Source organism: Amia ocellicauda, chromosome 21 (assembly GCF_036373705.1).
Source record: "Amia ocellicauda isolate fAmiCal2 chromosome 21, fAmiCal2.hap1, whole genome shotgun sequence".
In the NCBI taxonomy this organism is placed as follows: Eukaryota; Metazoa; Chordata; class Actinopteri; order Amiiformes; family Amiidae; genus Amia; species Amia ocellicauda.
The window spans coordinates 2,422,063-2,436,808 of record NC_089870.1 but is presented as its reverse complement, the minus strand read 5'-3'; the positions used below and the strand labels follow the sequence as shown (position 1 = coordinate 2,436,808).

Here is a 14,746-nt window from a genome sequence, read left to right as displayed (position 1 = left end):
TTAAAAATAGCACTTCTGTATTGCACATCTGTATTCATGAGCTCTTTGGTTTGTATAAACACCTGAATGGGAATTGACAAATACTGTGCTACATTACAGTCAGGCAGGATTTGTGCTTGTTTAGAAACCTAGGGAGAAATATAATGTACCTTTAATTAAGGAGTCTGGTTCCTGTCTAATAGAGTTATTGTTAGCAAGTAGAGTGCAGTTTTGTAATTCTAATACATGCCCATTCACTGTGCTCTGTTCACTAATTACATTTTCTTCTTGGAACACAAAACATTATAGACACTTTGTGCAGTGTCTTGTAGCTGGTGTAGATCAGTCTACTGCAATCTTATAACCAGTGTATACTGTGTGACTCCAAACTCCCCTGTTTATATGGCCCCTATAGATCCCACAAGTTCTCTGCCTACATACTGTTCTTCTACTTGAGAAGTTCTGGTCACAAGCAACTTTTCTGGTACACTCTGTTCTTACCTCACTGGTTTGTTTTTATTTATTGGTATTTCATATTCTTCCTCCTCTCTTCCCACAGCTGAGAAGGTGACGTCTCTGGGGAAGGACTGGCACAAGTTTTGCCTGAAGTGCGAGCGCTGTAATAAGACACTGACTGCAGGGGGCCACGCTGAGGTGAGTCAGGGTAGGCAGTGGATGGCTGCCAACAAGAATCTTCTATTTGAACCGCTGATGTGGGTAGCATCCTTCAGGGCAGAACGGACTACAAGTTGACCATTATTACTCATTTTATTTAATTGCTTGTTTACTGATCGCAGGGCTCAGAGAGTTCTACTATTTAAAACTAAGCTGCATGAGTATAATGTGATGTGCATAAACACATTTGTTGGGAGTAGATTCTACCCAGATACCAGGAATGATTTAATGCTTGGAATACAGGGAAATAAACAGTCAAGAGACCATGTCAGAATTCACCCCAACACTGCAATTGCTCCATGTAATCTTAAGGAAAATTGTGAGCAGTGTTAGGCTGAACAGTGTGTGTTGTGACCAGATTTTCATGGGTTCTTGTGTTCCTGGGCAGAGAAGATGGTCCACAAGGATTGCTGCAAGTAACCTTGCATCTGCCATTTCAAAAATATACTGTGTGACATTTTCCCTTCTAGGAGGATGAGGTTACTGTAATTCAGTAGCTCCCAAACCTGGTCCTGGGTCCAAACCCTGTCTGCTGGTATCCCTTCCAGCTGAGCTCTCCATTGAATATGGAATTGTAATGAAAAGCAATAAACACAGGGCTGCACTTAGACCAGGGTTGAGAACCACTGCTGTAAAGTCCTCACTGCTCCTCAGTGTTCAGCACATAAATAAATGAATCACTAGATCTCCACAGTTCACAAACTGAATGCTGGCTGCCTCTTCTTGCCCTAGTTTAATTACTTTGTCAGCCTGTCCAATTTGTACACATTTCCTGAGGGCTTGATTGTTCATTGACTCATGTAGACACAGAGATCTACAGTTCAAATTTTACTTGTAATGTGGGACATCTCACTTTTCATCCCACTCAATTCCCAGTCTTTATTGGGCCGGACTTTGACTATACTATGCGCTCACTACCACTGCTTTATTGTTTTATCATTATTATTTTTTTAATTTCCCCTTTGAGTACATTCTAATATGGACACGGTGCACAAAATGTATTGTCTAAATGGCAGGAAGGGTATCTCTTTATGATTCTCTTGATATTTGCTCTGAGTGTTAAAAAAGTTTTAATCTCCTCATCTTTCACAGCACGGCCATCTGCTGTGTCCTTCAGTGCTGACTTTTGGGACCATTATTGACAGTTTTTTAAGTGCTGATGATTTGGACATACTGCTTCTCTTGTTAATTCTTTAAAACCATGCTGTGGTTACCTTGCTGTTAATACAAAGCCATTGAATTCTATGAAAAATATTCCCAAGAAAACATTAATTGCTTTTAATTGTGAATTGAAATTAACCAGATATGTGAGCACCAACACCAATTAAACAAGACTTGTATTTTCCATTTTAAAATTATGTATCTAGAAGTTAAGGAATCTATAGTGAGGTAGAATATTAAACACACACCACGGAACATATTCCAGGCCAGTCCAGACATTTTCTTACCTATTCTACTGTGGAAGAGTGACAGGCAGGATTCACAGCAGAACATTTTGTGCCATAAAAGCAGGTGGGCTGAGCTGTAGGGATGAAGTGAAATTTAATCAAACCTGGAGGAACAAACGCAGACGGGAATAGCTCCCTGGGGGACACTTTACCTACATGGAACTGTTTGAAAACTGACACAGGCACAATCGGCATCTGGCAAAGCCATGATTTTTAATTGTAAAAAAAGGAGGCTCCAATGCTCAGGTTTATGAATTGGATCTCACAAGTGGGATACGGATCTGTCAGCTCACTTGTGTGTGTCTGTTTCCTGCTCTGACTGAAATACTGTATTTTTAGCAACCATCCTGATAGGTCATTTTAACACAGCCCACAACAGAATATATCTAAGTAGGTCACTGCACTCTAGAGCATGAGAGAGTCAGTGTTTATTTGGTCTGCTGAAGGAATTCTAATCTCAATTCATATCCCTGTGTTTTGTAATGTGGGCTATTCATTCTAATTTTGTGTATAACTAGTTAGTTCATTACTTTTCTTTTGCATCATTGATAATTCTCAGCAAAAATCACTTTTAAGGCATCTGAGGATCATATACACATTCCTTTAAAATATTGATCCATGCTTCTCATTTCAGATCATAAAACAGCTTTTAATGAACCATGTGATGTGACCGCTCAGAACTCTTAACACATTGAAACTGACTATATACAATTAAAATGAAAGATTAAAAATATCTTTTTTTTTTACTAGTCAATAAACGTGCCTGACAGATACTCTCAGGGATGACACAATGCTCAGTATTGATTCATTCATAAAATCCTTTTTGACAAGACATGTTTCAGGATTAAAGTGGATAGTGGTTCCTAGAATTTGTTTTGTGGTGTTGTTAAAATAGTTTAGGCATTACATAATTAAAATGAATAAGGAATAAAGATTACACTATTGCTTTTACTCATGAAAACTCCTCCATTGTCTACATCTGTTTCACAGCTGAAGTACTGTTGTATTGCTGTATTAGTGATGTGGAAGAATTAGTCAATCAGCCCATGAGAGAGATGATGTGCATGCCAAAACCTAGGAGAGTTGAGACCTGAGAGCAGGAATGTGTAGAGAACTGCTGGGTTACAGTAGGTCGTAACCCACAGAAAAGGGCATGCACAACCCTTAGAGACATCCCAAGAGCTAGAAATGTCCAACAGGTTCCAACTGCTGGACACCAAGTTGGAAAGTGATGACTCAGAGGGTGATGGGGGGGCAGTTGAACACCAGAGCACCATGGTGCCCACTCCCCCCTAGAAGAAGGAGGTAGTTATAGTAGGAGACTCAATTCTTAGAGGTGTAGATCACACAGTGTGTTCTAGTGACAAGGAGACCCTCATGGTATCTTGCCTGCAGTTGAGCACCAGAGCACCATGAAAAATTATGTAGTTATAGTAGGAGACTCGATTCTTAGAGGCGTAGATCACACAGTGTGCTCTAGTGATGAGGAGACCTGCATGGTATCTTGCCTGCCTGGTGTTCAGGTTGCAGATCTCCCTAAACTAGTAGACGGGCTACTGGCCAAAGCCGGGGGGAATCCACTGGTCATGGTCCACATTGGAACCAATGACATAGGAAAAGGAAGGGCAGAGATTGTACAAGACAAATTTAAAGAGTTAGGAAAGAAACTAAAGAGCAGGACCTCCATGGTAGTTTTCTCCGAAATACTTCCAGTACTACGTCCATGACCAGTTTAGCACATGGTTGAAATATTGGTGTAGGGAAGAGGGTTTTAGGTTTATGGAGCATTGGTCTTTCTTTTGGGATAGATGGGACCTGTACAAACCGGACGGTCTACATCTAAACAGAAGGGGGGCTAATGCATTGGGAGAGCGTATGTGCAGAGTAATTGAGAATCTTTTAAACTAGGGACCAGGGGGGCAGGGTGCTCTGACAATGGGAGATGTTCCACTAAGGAAAGAAAACAAAGGGAAACTACTAATAGGAAAGTCCTGAAATGTTTGTACCTCAATGCCAGAAGTATAAGGAACAAGATGTTGGACCTAGATGTTGTGACTATGATGTTGTAGGAGTGACAGAAACATGGCTTACAGAAAATGATGGGGGTGAATACAAGTTGAAAGGATACACACAGTTTAGGAGAGAGAGGCAAAATCGAAGAGGTGGTGGGGTAGCATTGTATGTCAAAAATGACATTGAGACAGAAGAACTCAAATTAGATCCTAGTAATGAAACAGAATCTTTGTGGGTTAAACTTTTGACTAAAAGATCTGGAGGATTAGTGGTAGGAGTGTGTTACAGACCACCCAACTCAGATATTCAGCAATTCTTTGCATTGTACAATGTAATCAGGACTGCATGTAGCAAGGATGTGGCTGTTATAATGGGGGATTTAAATTTCCCAAACATAGACTGGGAAAGCCCAGTTGGGACTACAGAAGCAGAAATGGAAATGGTTGAGATGGTAAATGACTGCTTTCTAACTCAATTTGTCAGGGAACCAACCAGAGAGAGAGCATGCATTGATTTTATCTTTTCAAATGACCAAGATAGAGTCAGAGGGACACTTGTTAGAGAACCAATGGCAAACTGTGATCACAATATGGTTAGCATTGAGGCATACTTTCAATAAACAAGGACCAAGTCTAAAACAATGATCTAAAATTTTAGAAAAGCAAACCTTGAAGGTATGAGGCAGCAGTTAGAAGAGTTAGACTGGATACAGATTCAGTTGAAAACAGATGGTTATATTTTAAGAATATACTACTTGAGGCTCAAGAGGAATTTGGCCAAAGACATTGGCCAAAATGGTTTAATAGAAGTATGCAAGAAAATATCAAGAGCAAGAAAGCAAAGAGGTAAATAGAAAGAAACATAGCTCTTGGAGCTAAAAGTAATGCAAAGAGCTTTTTTTCAATACTACAACAGCAAGAGGTCAATAAAGGAGGAGGTGAAACAGATAAAGGGGAAAAATGGAGGTATCTTGTGAAATGAACAAGATGTGGCAAATGTTCAAAATGAGTATTTCACAGAGGTTTTTACAAAAGACAAAATGGATAACATTCCACAGGTTGACAACCAGTCCAGTCAAACCCTAAGAAAGATCAGGATAAATGAGGAGGAGGTACTAAAGGGACTAGCAGAATTAAAAACAAACAAATCACCTGGGCCAGATGGTATATTTCCAACAGTACTTTGGTAAATTATTTATAGGCCGCTAACTCATATATTCCAAATGACACTTAGAACAGTGGATGTGCCAACTGAGTTGAAGACAGCAAATGTCATACAAATCCACAAGAAAGGGGACAAAACTGAGCCAGGAAATTACAGACCAATCAGTCTCACCTAAAATGTTGGAAAAAATTATTAGACAGAAAATAGAGGAGCATCGTAATGAAAACCATATTCTTGGAGATAGTCAACATGGGTTTAGGCGAGGCAGATCATGTCTTACTAATTTATTAGAGTTCTTTGAACATGCAACTGCAGCTGTAGATCATGTGAAAGCATATGATATGATATACTTAGATTTTCAAAAAGCTTTTGATAAGGTTCCACACCAATGACTGATCCTCAAACTGGAAGCTGTAGGCAATCAGGGTAATGTAAGTAGATGGATTATGAACTGGTTGATGTAAATGAAACATTCAGCTTTCTCCTTATTATTGTTGTGCAAGCAACAGTTTTTATTCTTAGGCAGCTTTAAAGGAACTACACAGAACTCTGTCACTCTGTACCCTAAAGTACTTCTGTCCGGTGGGAACTGCGGCACCCCAATATATATCTTCTTGTCCCCTGTGACTGTCTCCCCCCAAATGATGGTGCCTTTGCTGTTCCTGATCTTCAACCCCCAGAAAATACAATAATTCCCGTTAATAAATCAGATCCCCAAATCTCTAAGGACCAAAAGGCAGTAGACTATCGCAGTTGTTTTAACATTCATTGTACTTTAAAGAGAGCAACAAAATCAATTTGGCTCCCATTTCCTGGCACATGCAGTTTAATTTGGTCCTTTCTTCCTCCTGATCCATTGGGTTCTATGTTAGTGTTTGTTAAAGCCTCTGTTAAAGCCTCTACATGACTACTGCTATTATGTGGGTGGTGGTAGTCATGACTGAGGAATGAGTTGTAAGGAAGAATGGCCCACCCTTTTCACCCATCCCAGACCAGTGCAGATGTTGGGAAGTGACCACACTCCATCGGAATCATTGTATCATTATTCAACAGGGAAGTTGGTGACTAGAGTAAGCGCCATTACATCATCACCTTCCATGTCTTTCTCTTCCCATTTTAGTACATTCCTTGCTTTCCATGGATATCACTTATCTCCCCAGTATGTAAAGATCTCACTGAACCTGGAACAGGCTGATATACACTTAGTTACCAAGTCAGCTTTTCTATTGAATCAACCAACAGTTTCTTGGTCTGCCAGAAGTTTTAATCTGTGGAGTAAATATTTCTGTGTTCAGTAATCCCTTGGTTAAACTCCCTTAGAGTTTAAGTTTGAAGACTAGAGATATTTTAGATAAAAATCTGCCAAAAGCTTGACTTTGAGTGCTAAAGTATCCGTTATAAATTGGTTATTTTCCTTCTTATTTATACTGAAGTATTAATCAAGTGTGACGCTTAATTTCCTTGCAGCACGATGGAAAGCCCTACTGCCACAAACCCTGCTATGCTGCACTTTATGGGCCGAAAGGTAATGCTAACCTTGTTTCCCACTGTTGTATGTGAAGGTATAGGAAAGAGGCACTTCAGTCAGACTTCAGACAAAGCAGTTTGCTGTTCTTTGTACAAGGACAGAATGCCTGATCTGAGAATTGGATGTAGCAGCAACTTATGCAGTTACTATCTGAACCTGCAGGCACCCGAGTAGCCACAGGGGACTACTGTGATCTGTGAGTCCCCAGCTGACTCTCGCACCCTGCACTGGCACTTTTCAAGATTTAGGCAGGAGCTTCCAGGTGGGCGGCACAATTTGTCAAGTGCTGCCCACCTAAAACCTTCATCGGCCGTTAAATACCTAGGAGGTTATAGGAGGCCTACTATCCTCTAGGAGGAATTTGAGAGCTCCTGTACTCGTTTACACAAATAAAACATTTACAATGATTTTTACATGCTTTACATGTAAGCATCTAAGCAAAGAGGGGTATAGTTCAATTTCTGTCTCTCCATCTCTCTTGTTCCAGGTGTAAATATTGGGGGCGCAGGCTCGTACGTCTATGATGCCCCTGTGAATGCAACACCCTCGCCCAGCGCTCCTGTGGAGACTGTCCCCAAAGTGGAGGAGAGGAAGGTGTCCGCTCCTCCCAGAGGGCCGGTGAAAGGTAAGCCTAACCTTGCTCTTTGTGTGCCGCTGCCCAGGGTCCAGCCTAACCTTGCTCTTTGTGTGCCGCTGCCCAGGGTCCAACAGGATAGCTTGGTGAAGAACAGAATGTCACTTATTTTATTTTGTTTCTTTCTTTTAACTACGATTTTATCCTATGGATAATCATTTTTTCCTTAGTAAGTAGATTATATGTCCGTGTTTTGCCAAGCTCCCAGCAGAGTATAGGATATTCCTCTCTTCCTATTTGATAGAGCTGTAAAGGCCTGTTTCCGTTCCTGTTTGTTCTCCTCAAAAGCAGTCTCTGTCCCCTTCAGTACTATTTCACTCCTGCTTACTGCCCTTTACTGCCATCTCTGTCATTGTGACTGCCTTGTAACAGAAGTCTTCTGTGCTGTACAATCAGCACTGTGTATTTTATTTATTTATTTATTTTCCCCATCTTATTCTGAATACAAACTAAGTTAACATTTACAGACTGAATCATGCACCTTATTTCAGATTTCATGGGTGAAGGGATGGATGAGTGTAAGACCTGTATATATTCTCTTTTTGCTCTAATTAACCTCACCGTATTTTGTTCAGTCAGAGCACCAAAACCGCACAACAGCTACTGTGAGAAATAGGCCTACACCCCCCTGTGAATGAATTCTGAAATGACAAAACCGTGTCACCCCATTCTGATAGCTCAACACTGCTAGCTCACTAAGTAACTGCACTGTGCTACACACCAATTTAAGATAATTCAGTTTATTAAATGTATGTATGTAGTTATCCATTCTTGAAGTCGTAATTTTTTAGGCTCCACACTTGCAGGAATTAGACCATGCAGTGATTTGAATGGATTTTAAAATGGTATCCGTCCATTTACTTTAGATGCATGGAGAAACATGCTTAAGGTGCTGAGGCTATTGAAAAGGGTCTCTGCTTTCTTCAGATCAGATCCTTCTCTGATTTTCCTTTCTTTTTTTAATTTTCCTTTTTTTGAAAGCTGCAAGCATCACCACTTTCTCTGGCGAACCCAACATGTGCCCTCGGTGCAACAAGAAGGTGTACTTTGGTAAGTTAGATACAAAGGTATTGTCACACACCAACATTAACAAAAGTAATATTAGTAATAAAGTAATATATTCACAATGAAACTAATCCATAAAACAGTACAGATTTTACATAATTTCCAAATGTTGTTAGTGTACACTTATACATCCGACTACAGTTAGTTGATTTGACAGTTGCATTTCGTTGCTATGACAAGTGCATTTCCCATTTTGATATGAGGTATAGCACTTATGTATCGGGCAATTTCAGTCTGAGGTTTAAAATAAATTAACCTTGTGGTACAAAACTACAAAGTCAAATTGACAGGAAAAAGGAATCATAGCGAAGATGATGTCAGCAAAAAACACATATCCACTAAAATGCAGGTGAGATAGTGCTTGATTTCTTTAAAGAAGGGGATTTGCTTTTTTTTACCTTCTATCAGCACAGCATGACCACTATTAGAGGCAGAGTCTGTTAGAGCACTTGCAATCTGTAGTTCTGTATAGAAGAACAGTCAATCCAATATATGTAGATTTTCCACAGCTTTTACGTAAAAAGTTCTGCAGAATTTGGAAACGTTTTCTGCAGATTCAGTCTGGCACTAATTATGAGCACCAATTCAAGTTCAGTTGACTGGAGTGGGGCTGGGGTGAGATTGGTGCCATAGGTGGCCCAGCAAAGCATAGAAAAGTGGCACCCATACTTCAATTGTATAGAGTAGGCTTTTAAAATGGGTTAATTGGTTTCCCTCAGAGTGACACAGAGGGTGATAATTATTGTAGGGTCATAGCATACGCTTGAAAACAGACCTTCGAAATTTCCAGACTGATTTCTCTTGAGAATGTGTGTTAAAACCCTACTAACAGTCTTAATGAAGTTGGAGATCAAAAAACCTTATTAATTTAAGTAATCCCAGGGATTGACCAAATTGAGCAGGTGCAGCAAGTGTTATAAAATATATGCACATTAGAAGAGATGCATAAGGCAGGACAATCTCCCTGGTGCTTTCTTCAGCTCCCTGGTATTTTCAGGGCAGATCCTGTGGCTTATTCTTATGAGAAACGAACAGGGCACACTATTAATTTCAAGTGATGTAACCAATTAAGATGAAAGAAAATTAAAATAAAGGAATAAAGTGAATTTCAGCTTTTGAACATACACTCACCTAAAGGATTATTAGGAACACCTGTTCAATTTCTCATAATGCAATTATCTAACAAACCAATCACATGGCAGTTGCTTCAATGCATTTAGGGGTGTGGTCCTGGTCAAGACAATCTCCTGAACTCCAAACTGAATGTCTGAATGGGAAAGAAAGGTGATTTAAGCAATTTTGAGCGTGGCATGGTTGTTGGTGCCAGACGGGCCGGTCTGAGTATTTCACAATCTGCTCAGTTACTGGGATTTTCACGCACAACCATTTCTAGGGTTTACAAAGAATGGTGTGAAAAGGGAAAAACATCCAGTATGCGGCAGTCCTGTGGGTGAAAATGCCTTGTTGATGCTAGAGGTCAGAGGAGAATGGGCCGACTGATTCAAGCTGATAGAAGAGCAACTTTGACTGAAATAACCACTCGTTACAACCGAGGTATGCAGCAAAGCATTTGTGAACCACAACACGTACAACCTTGAGGCGGATGGGCTACAACAGCAGAAGACCCCACCGGGTACCACTCATCTCCACTACAAATAGGAAAAAGAGGCTACAATTTGCACAAGCTCACCAAAATTGGACAGTTGAAGACTGTAAAAATGTTGCCTGGTCTGATGAGTCTCGATTTCTGTTGAGACATTCAGATGGTAGAGTCAGAATTTGGCGTAAACAGAATGAGAACATGGATCCATCATGCCTTGTTACCACTGTGCAGGCTGGTGGTGGTGGTGTAATGGTGTGGGGGATGTTTTCTTGGCACACTTTAGGCCCCTTAGTGCCAATTGGGCATTGTTTAAATGCCACGGCCTACCTGAGCATTGTTTCTGACCATGTCCATCCCTTTATGACCACCATGTACCCATCCTCTGATGGCTACTTCCAGCAGGATAATGCACCATGTCACAAAGGTCGAATCATTTCAAATTGGTTTCTTGAACATGACAATGAGTTCACTGTACTAAACTGGCCCCCACAGTCACCAGATCTCAACCCAATAGAGCATCTTTGGGATGTGGTGGAACGGGAGCTTCGTGCCCTGGATGTGCATCCCACAAATCTCCATCAACTGCAAGATGCTATCCTATCAATATGGGCCAACATTTCTAAAGAATGCTTTCAGCACCTTGTTGAATCAATGCCACGTAGAATTAAGGCAGTTCTGAAGGCGAAAGGGGGTCAAACACAGTATTAGTATGGTGTTCCTAATAATCCTTTGGGTGAGTGTATAATAAGACCATAATGATAAATACAGAAATTAGAAACATGTGCAGAAGTCACATATACTTAAAAGCATAAGTACTGAAATACTGTACTGAATTATAATAGTACATAATATTAGCATATTTGCATGTAATTTCATAGGCTTTCTGTTGAATGTGTGTTTGTAATGTGTTGGGTGTTTTGTTCTAATTTTTTGTGATGTTTATGCTGCCCTCTGCTGGACAATGTAAAATTAATAAAATGAAATGTTTAAAATAAGGTATCTGCAGTTAACTAATTGAAATTTAATTAGAAACTTAAGGTGCCTTTTAGAAATTCAGACTCTAAATAAGACTACAGCCATTAATGCTGAATTCTTTACAGGGTGTAACAATATCTCTAAATATTTTGTGTGCCACTCATATTCGCACTTATTTACACATAATGCAAGTTGGTTGCTTTCTGGTTTAGATGATCACAACTGAGCTACCTAAAATGGTGGCGAGACACCATTTTTGTTTTTGTTTAAATGCCATTACGTCTTACATAAAACTATTTTATTTTGTTTGTAAAACAAATGGTACATGTTTAACAACATTCAGGGCCATTGTTTTCTTCCAATTGAGTTTTTGCTTTTTACTAAACCGATTCATAAATGAAATAAAATTATAACAAACACACAATATCTAAATGTGTGTTTGTTATGTGGTCTGCACAATCAATTGTTATAGCATTATATCTGTCCTATGTCTCCTGGTCCTCCACAATTGAGAGAACAAATGCACAATGCAGAACAAACACTTTTGTTATCTACAGTCAACAAATAGATCTACAATCAAACAAATAGACAGATTAACTTAAAGGTTGGTACAGTGACTGCAGGGAGCCACTAGCTGTTAATGAACCACAGAATATAGTCTATGGACAGAACCTGCCAGAGGAGTGAGCATGGGAGGTGGTTGCCATGGTGATGCATTTGTGTGGGTGTGTGTTTCAGCCGAGAAGGTGACATCTCTGGGGCAGGACTGGCATCGCCCCTGCCTGCGATGTGAGCGCTGCAGCAAGACCCTGGCACCGGGAAGCCATGCGGAGGTGTGTGTCAGGGTCAGGGGGGATGGGGGATAGGGTGGGAGGGAGACAGGATACTGATGGGAAATGGTTCTATTTCTATTTACGTTCTTCACAACAAGTTGTCAGAGTGCTTTTTAGACTATGTAAAATTAACTGGGATGGTTAAAATGCATCTGCTTTTCATCATTACATCAGTCTTATGCCTTTCTTTTAATCTGTAATAATGCTTTAATATTTGGTTTTCCTTCCACTGTGTAATCACACCTTAATTCCTCTCCCTCTCCACTCTACAGCTTGACAAACGCTTTCCTCACATGACCCCTGTGTTTTAGCTGTGTTTGTTTTCACTGTGTAGCTCATTGCAAGTTTTAGGCTATAAAATGGTTTTGTGTGCACTGGCCAGCAGGGAAACTTAAGAAAGGGATTTAGGCTCTTGGCATTAAGCAGCCACAGAGTGAAATGAACTGCTGCTGTCCTGAAGTGCCGAGAAGATCCACAGACTAACCACATTGAATATTTGACGGTGGACTGTTTATCATGTTAAGAAACTTAACTGTACATAGTTGGTATAATTGAAGTTTTTAATACTGTGTTTATTTCTTCTCTAAAACAGCATGATGGACAACCATACTGCCATAAGCCCTGTTATGCAGTCCTGTTTGGGCCTAAAGGTAATTATGACACAGACCCATCTGAGAAACATTTAAGTGGGATTGTACAGAATAGTAAATAGAGTTGCTAAGTGTCCACTAGATGGAGCTGCTTCCTTTTAAATATATATATATATAAATATATATATATATATATATATACACACACACACACACACACACACACACACACACACACACACAGTATAATGTGGATAAGTTGTATATAAGACAACATGGGTGCTGGTCACTGCTTTTGAAAAACAATGTACTGCATTGTATGAAAAGGTTTCATCTGATTATATTAAGATTCTGTTTCATTTTAAGGGCCAGCCATTTTCCTGGATCATAGTTTCTTTCACAGCAGTTGGATACTAGGCATAATCATTGGCCCTACAATGTAATATACATTATGGGACGGATTAAATTAAATCTTTGATCAACATGCTAATAGCAAACTACAAACCTGTAATTAATAGCAGTTACATTTATGAGTAGAAGCATCTTGTGAAAAATAAAGGTTCCACCAACAGAGGTTTGTAGTTTTCTACTAGTGGGGGGGGGGGGGGTCATCAAAATTGAGGTTTATTCCCTAGTTTAGTATGCTGTAAAAATAAATTTTAATTGTACTGAAACCACTTTGGATGAGACCTCAGACCTGAGAAGTAATTTCCCAGTTGTGATGTAATGTGTGTGTCCTTCCAGGGGTGAACACTGGTGGCGTTGGGAGTTATATCTACGAAAAGGAGCCCAGTACTGAAGCCCAGCCTTGAACAGCCTTTCATCCTTCCCCCAGCTCAGCATACAGCTCTCCAACCAGCTCCCCCACTAGCTCAATTTGTGTGAGACTCTGTACAAACCTTTCAGAGAACTGGTAGCACCACAGTCACCATTGAAATCAACCTATCAATAAATAACTGCATACAAAAGCCTACCAGTAGATGTATATTCACTTTGCCATCTCAGAACACTGACACAGTATTTTTTTAGATCTTTAAGTCTGACACACAGGAAATAAATTAATTTTGGGTTCTACATCATTTGAGCATGTGTATCACAATATTTATTTTTGCCAATGCTATCGCCCCCATTTCCCCGGAGATGTTTAAACTAAACATTGTGAAATGATGACAGGATAATGCAAAGGATAAATTAAAGGAGTGCCATGAATACAGTAGCTCTACAAATATTGACAGGGCCTCTTTTTCCAGCTCTTAAAGAGGCTGCCGTGTGTAAGAGAATCCAGCATTTTGTGGAAGGGTTTTGGTGTCATAAATCTCGAAAACCAAATCGCTGGTTTATATCGTTTGGCAATTACACAAAGATGTTTTTTTTTTTAAACCATGATCTGTAAACAAAAAGGGATTTATGACTTTCCTTATGCTTCACTGACCCACCACCCACCCCATTCATTCAAGTGGTGTATGACTGGAGAGCTGAGTGCAGACAAGTACTTCTTGGCTATTATGTGAAAAGGTGTTGAAAATAAGAAAACGGAAGATGTTCCCGAGTGTAAGAGAATGTTTCTTTTAACCACCTTGAAAGTATGCACTGTCTGTCTCTTATTTGATTGCTCTACTTGCCAACTAGATGATGATTTCTGTTTCCTTTTAATAAAAAAGGAGAATTGGTTACTTGTAGTAATTAGCCTAGAGACAACGAGCTGACACAGGGTAGATTTTCTGCAAGAAGGTGTATTATTGTACGTAAAAACCTGCTCAGACTTGCTGCTTTTTTGTCTTTCTCATCCCAATTAAAGTTTATATGCCATCAGTCTTTCACTCAGTTATTTTGCTTACAGGTGAAAAAATGGGAGTAATGACATCATAACCTACTCCCACTGTAAAGACATAAAAAACAGCACCACCCTTTGTACAGAATATAAATGATTAATCTGTTAATTACTTCAACTTACCTCATTGCCACTGGCAGGCAGTCACGGTACTATGCCGTTCCTGGGCTCCGTTTATTTATCAAATTTTACTTGCTGATGTCAGTTATAATGGAAATTGTCTTCTTATTTAGAAACAAGAGGCTTGCTCTTGTATTACATGTGTATGGTTTAATGAACATCATTTTGGCAGCATATTATTTACCAGCCCAAGTTATAATTATTTACAGCTAGCTGTAAATGTACATCTGTGTTATCCGTTAATAACTATTGTAGACCTGTAGAGCGATGTCTGCTGTCAGACAAGTA

General features: G+C 39.7%; 1 protein-coding gene across 2 annotated transcripts in view; it reads left to right on the top strand.

The window, feature by feature from the left end:
* crip2 (cysteine-rich protein 2) overlaps window positions 1-14,319 on the top strand; it is a 32,044-nt gene extending 17,725 nt beyond the window's left edge. The window contains exons 2-9 of one of the 2 annotated variants that reach the window (XM_066694903.1): window positions 539-633; window positions 6,747-6,804; window positions 7,295-7,432; window positions 7,933-7,959; window positions 8,423-8,491; window positions 11,823-11,917; window positions 12,510-12,567; window positions 13,252-14,319. In XM_066694903.1, the coding sequence (XP_066551000.1) occupies window positions 539-633; window positions 6,747-6,804; window positions 7,295-7,432; window positions 7,933-7,959; window positions 8,423-8,491; window positions 11,823-11,917; window positions 12,510-12,567; window positions 13,252-13,319 (608 nt within the window). In that variant the 3' untranslated portion in view covers window positions 13,320-14,319. The remainder of the gene's footprint in view (window positions 1-538; window positions 634-6,746; window positions 6,805-7,294; window positions 7,433-7,932; window positions 7,960-8,422; window positions 8,492-11,822; window positions 11,918-12,509; window positions 12,568-13,251) is intronic. The other variant, XM_066694904.1, reaches the window with a different exon arrangement.
* The last annotated feature ends 427 nt before the right edge of the window (window positions 14,320-14,746 follow it).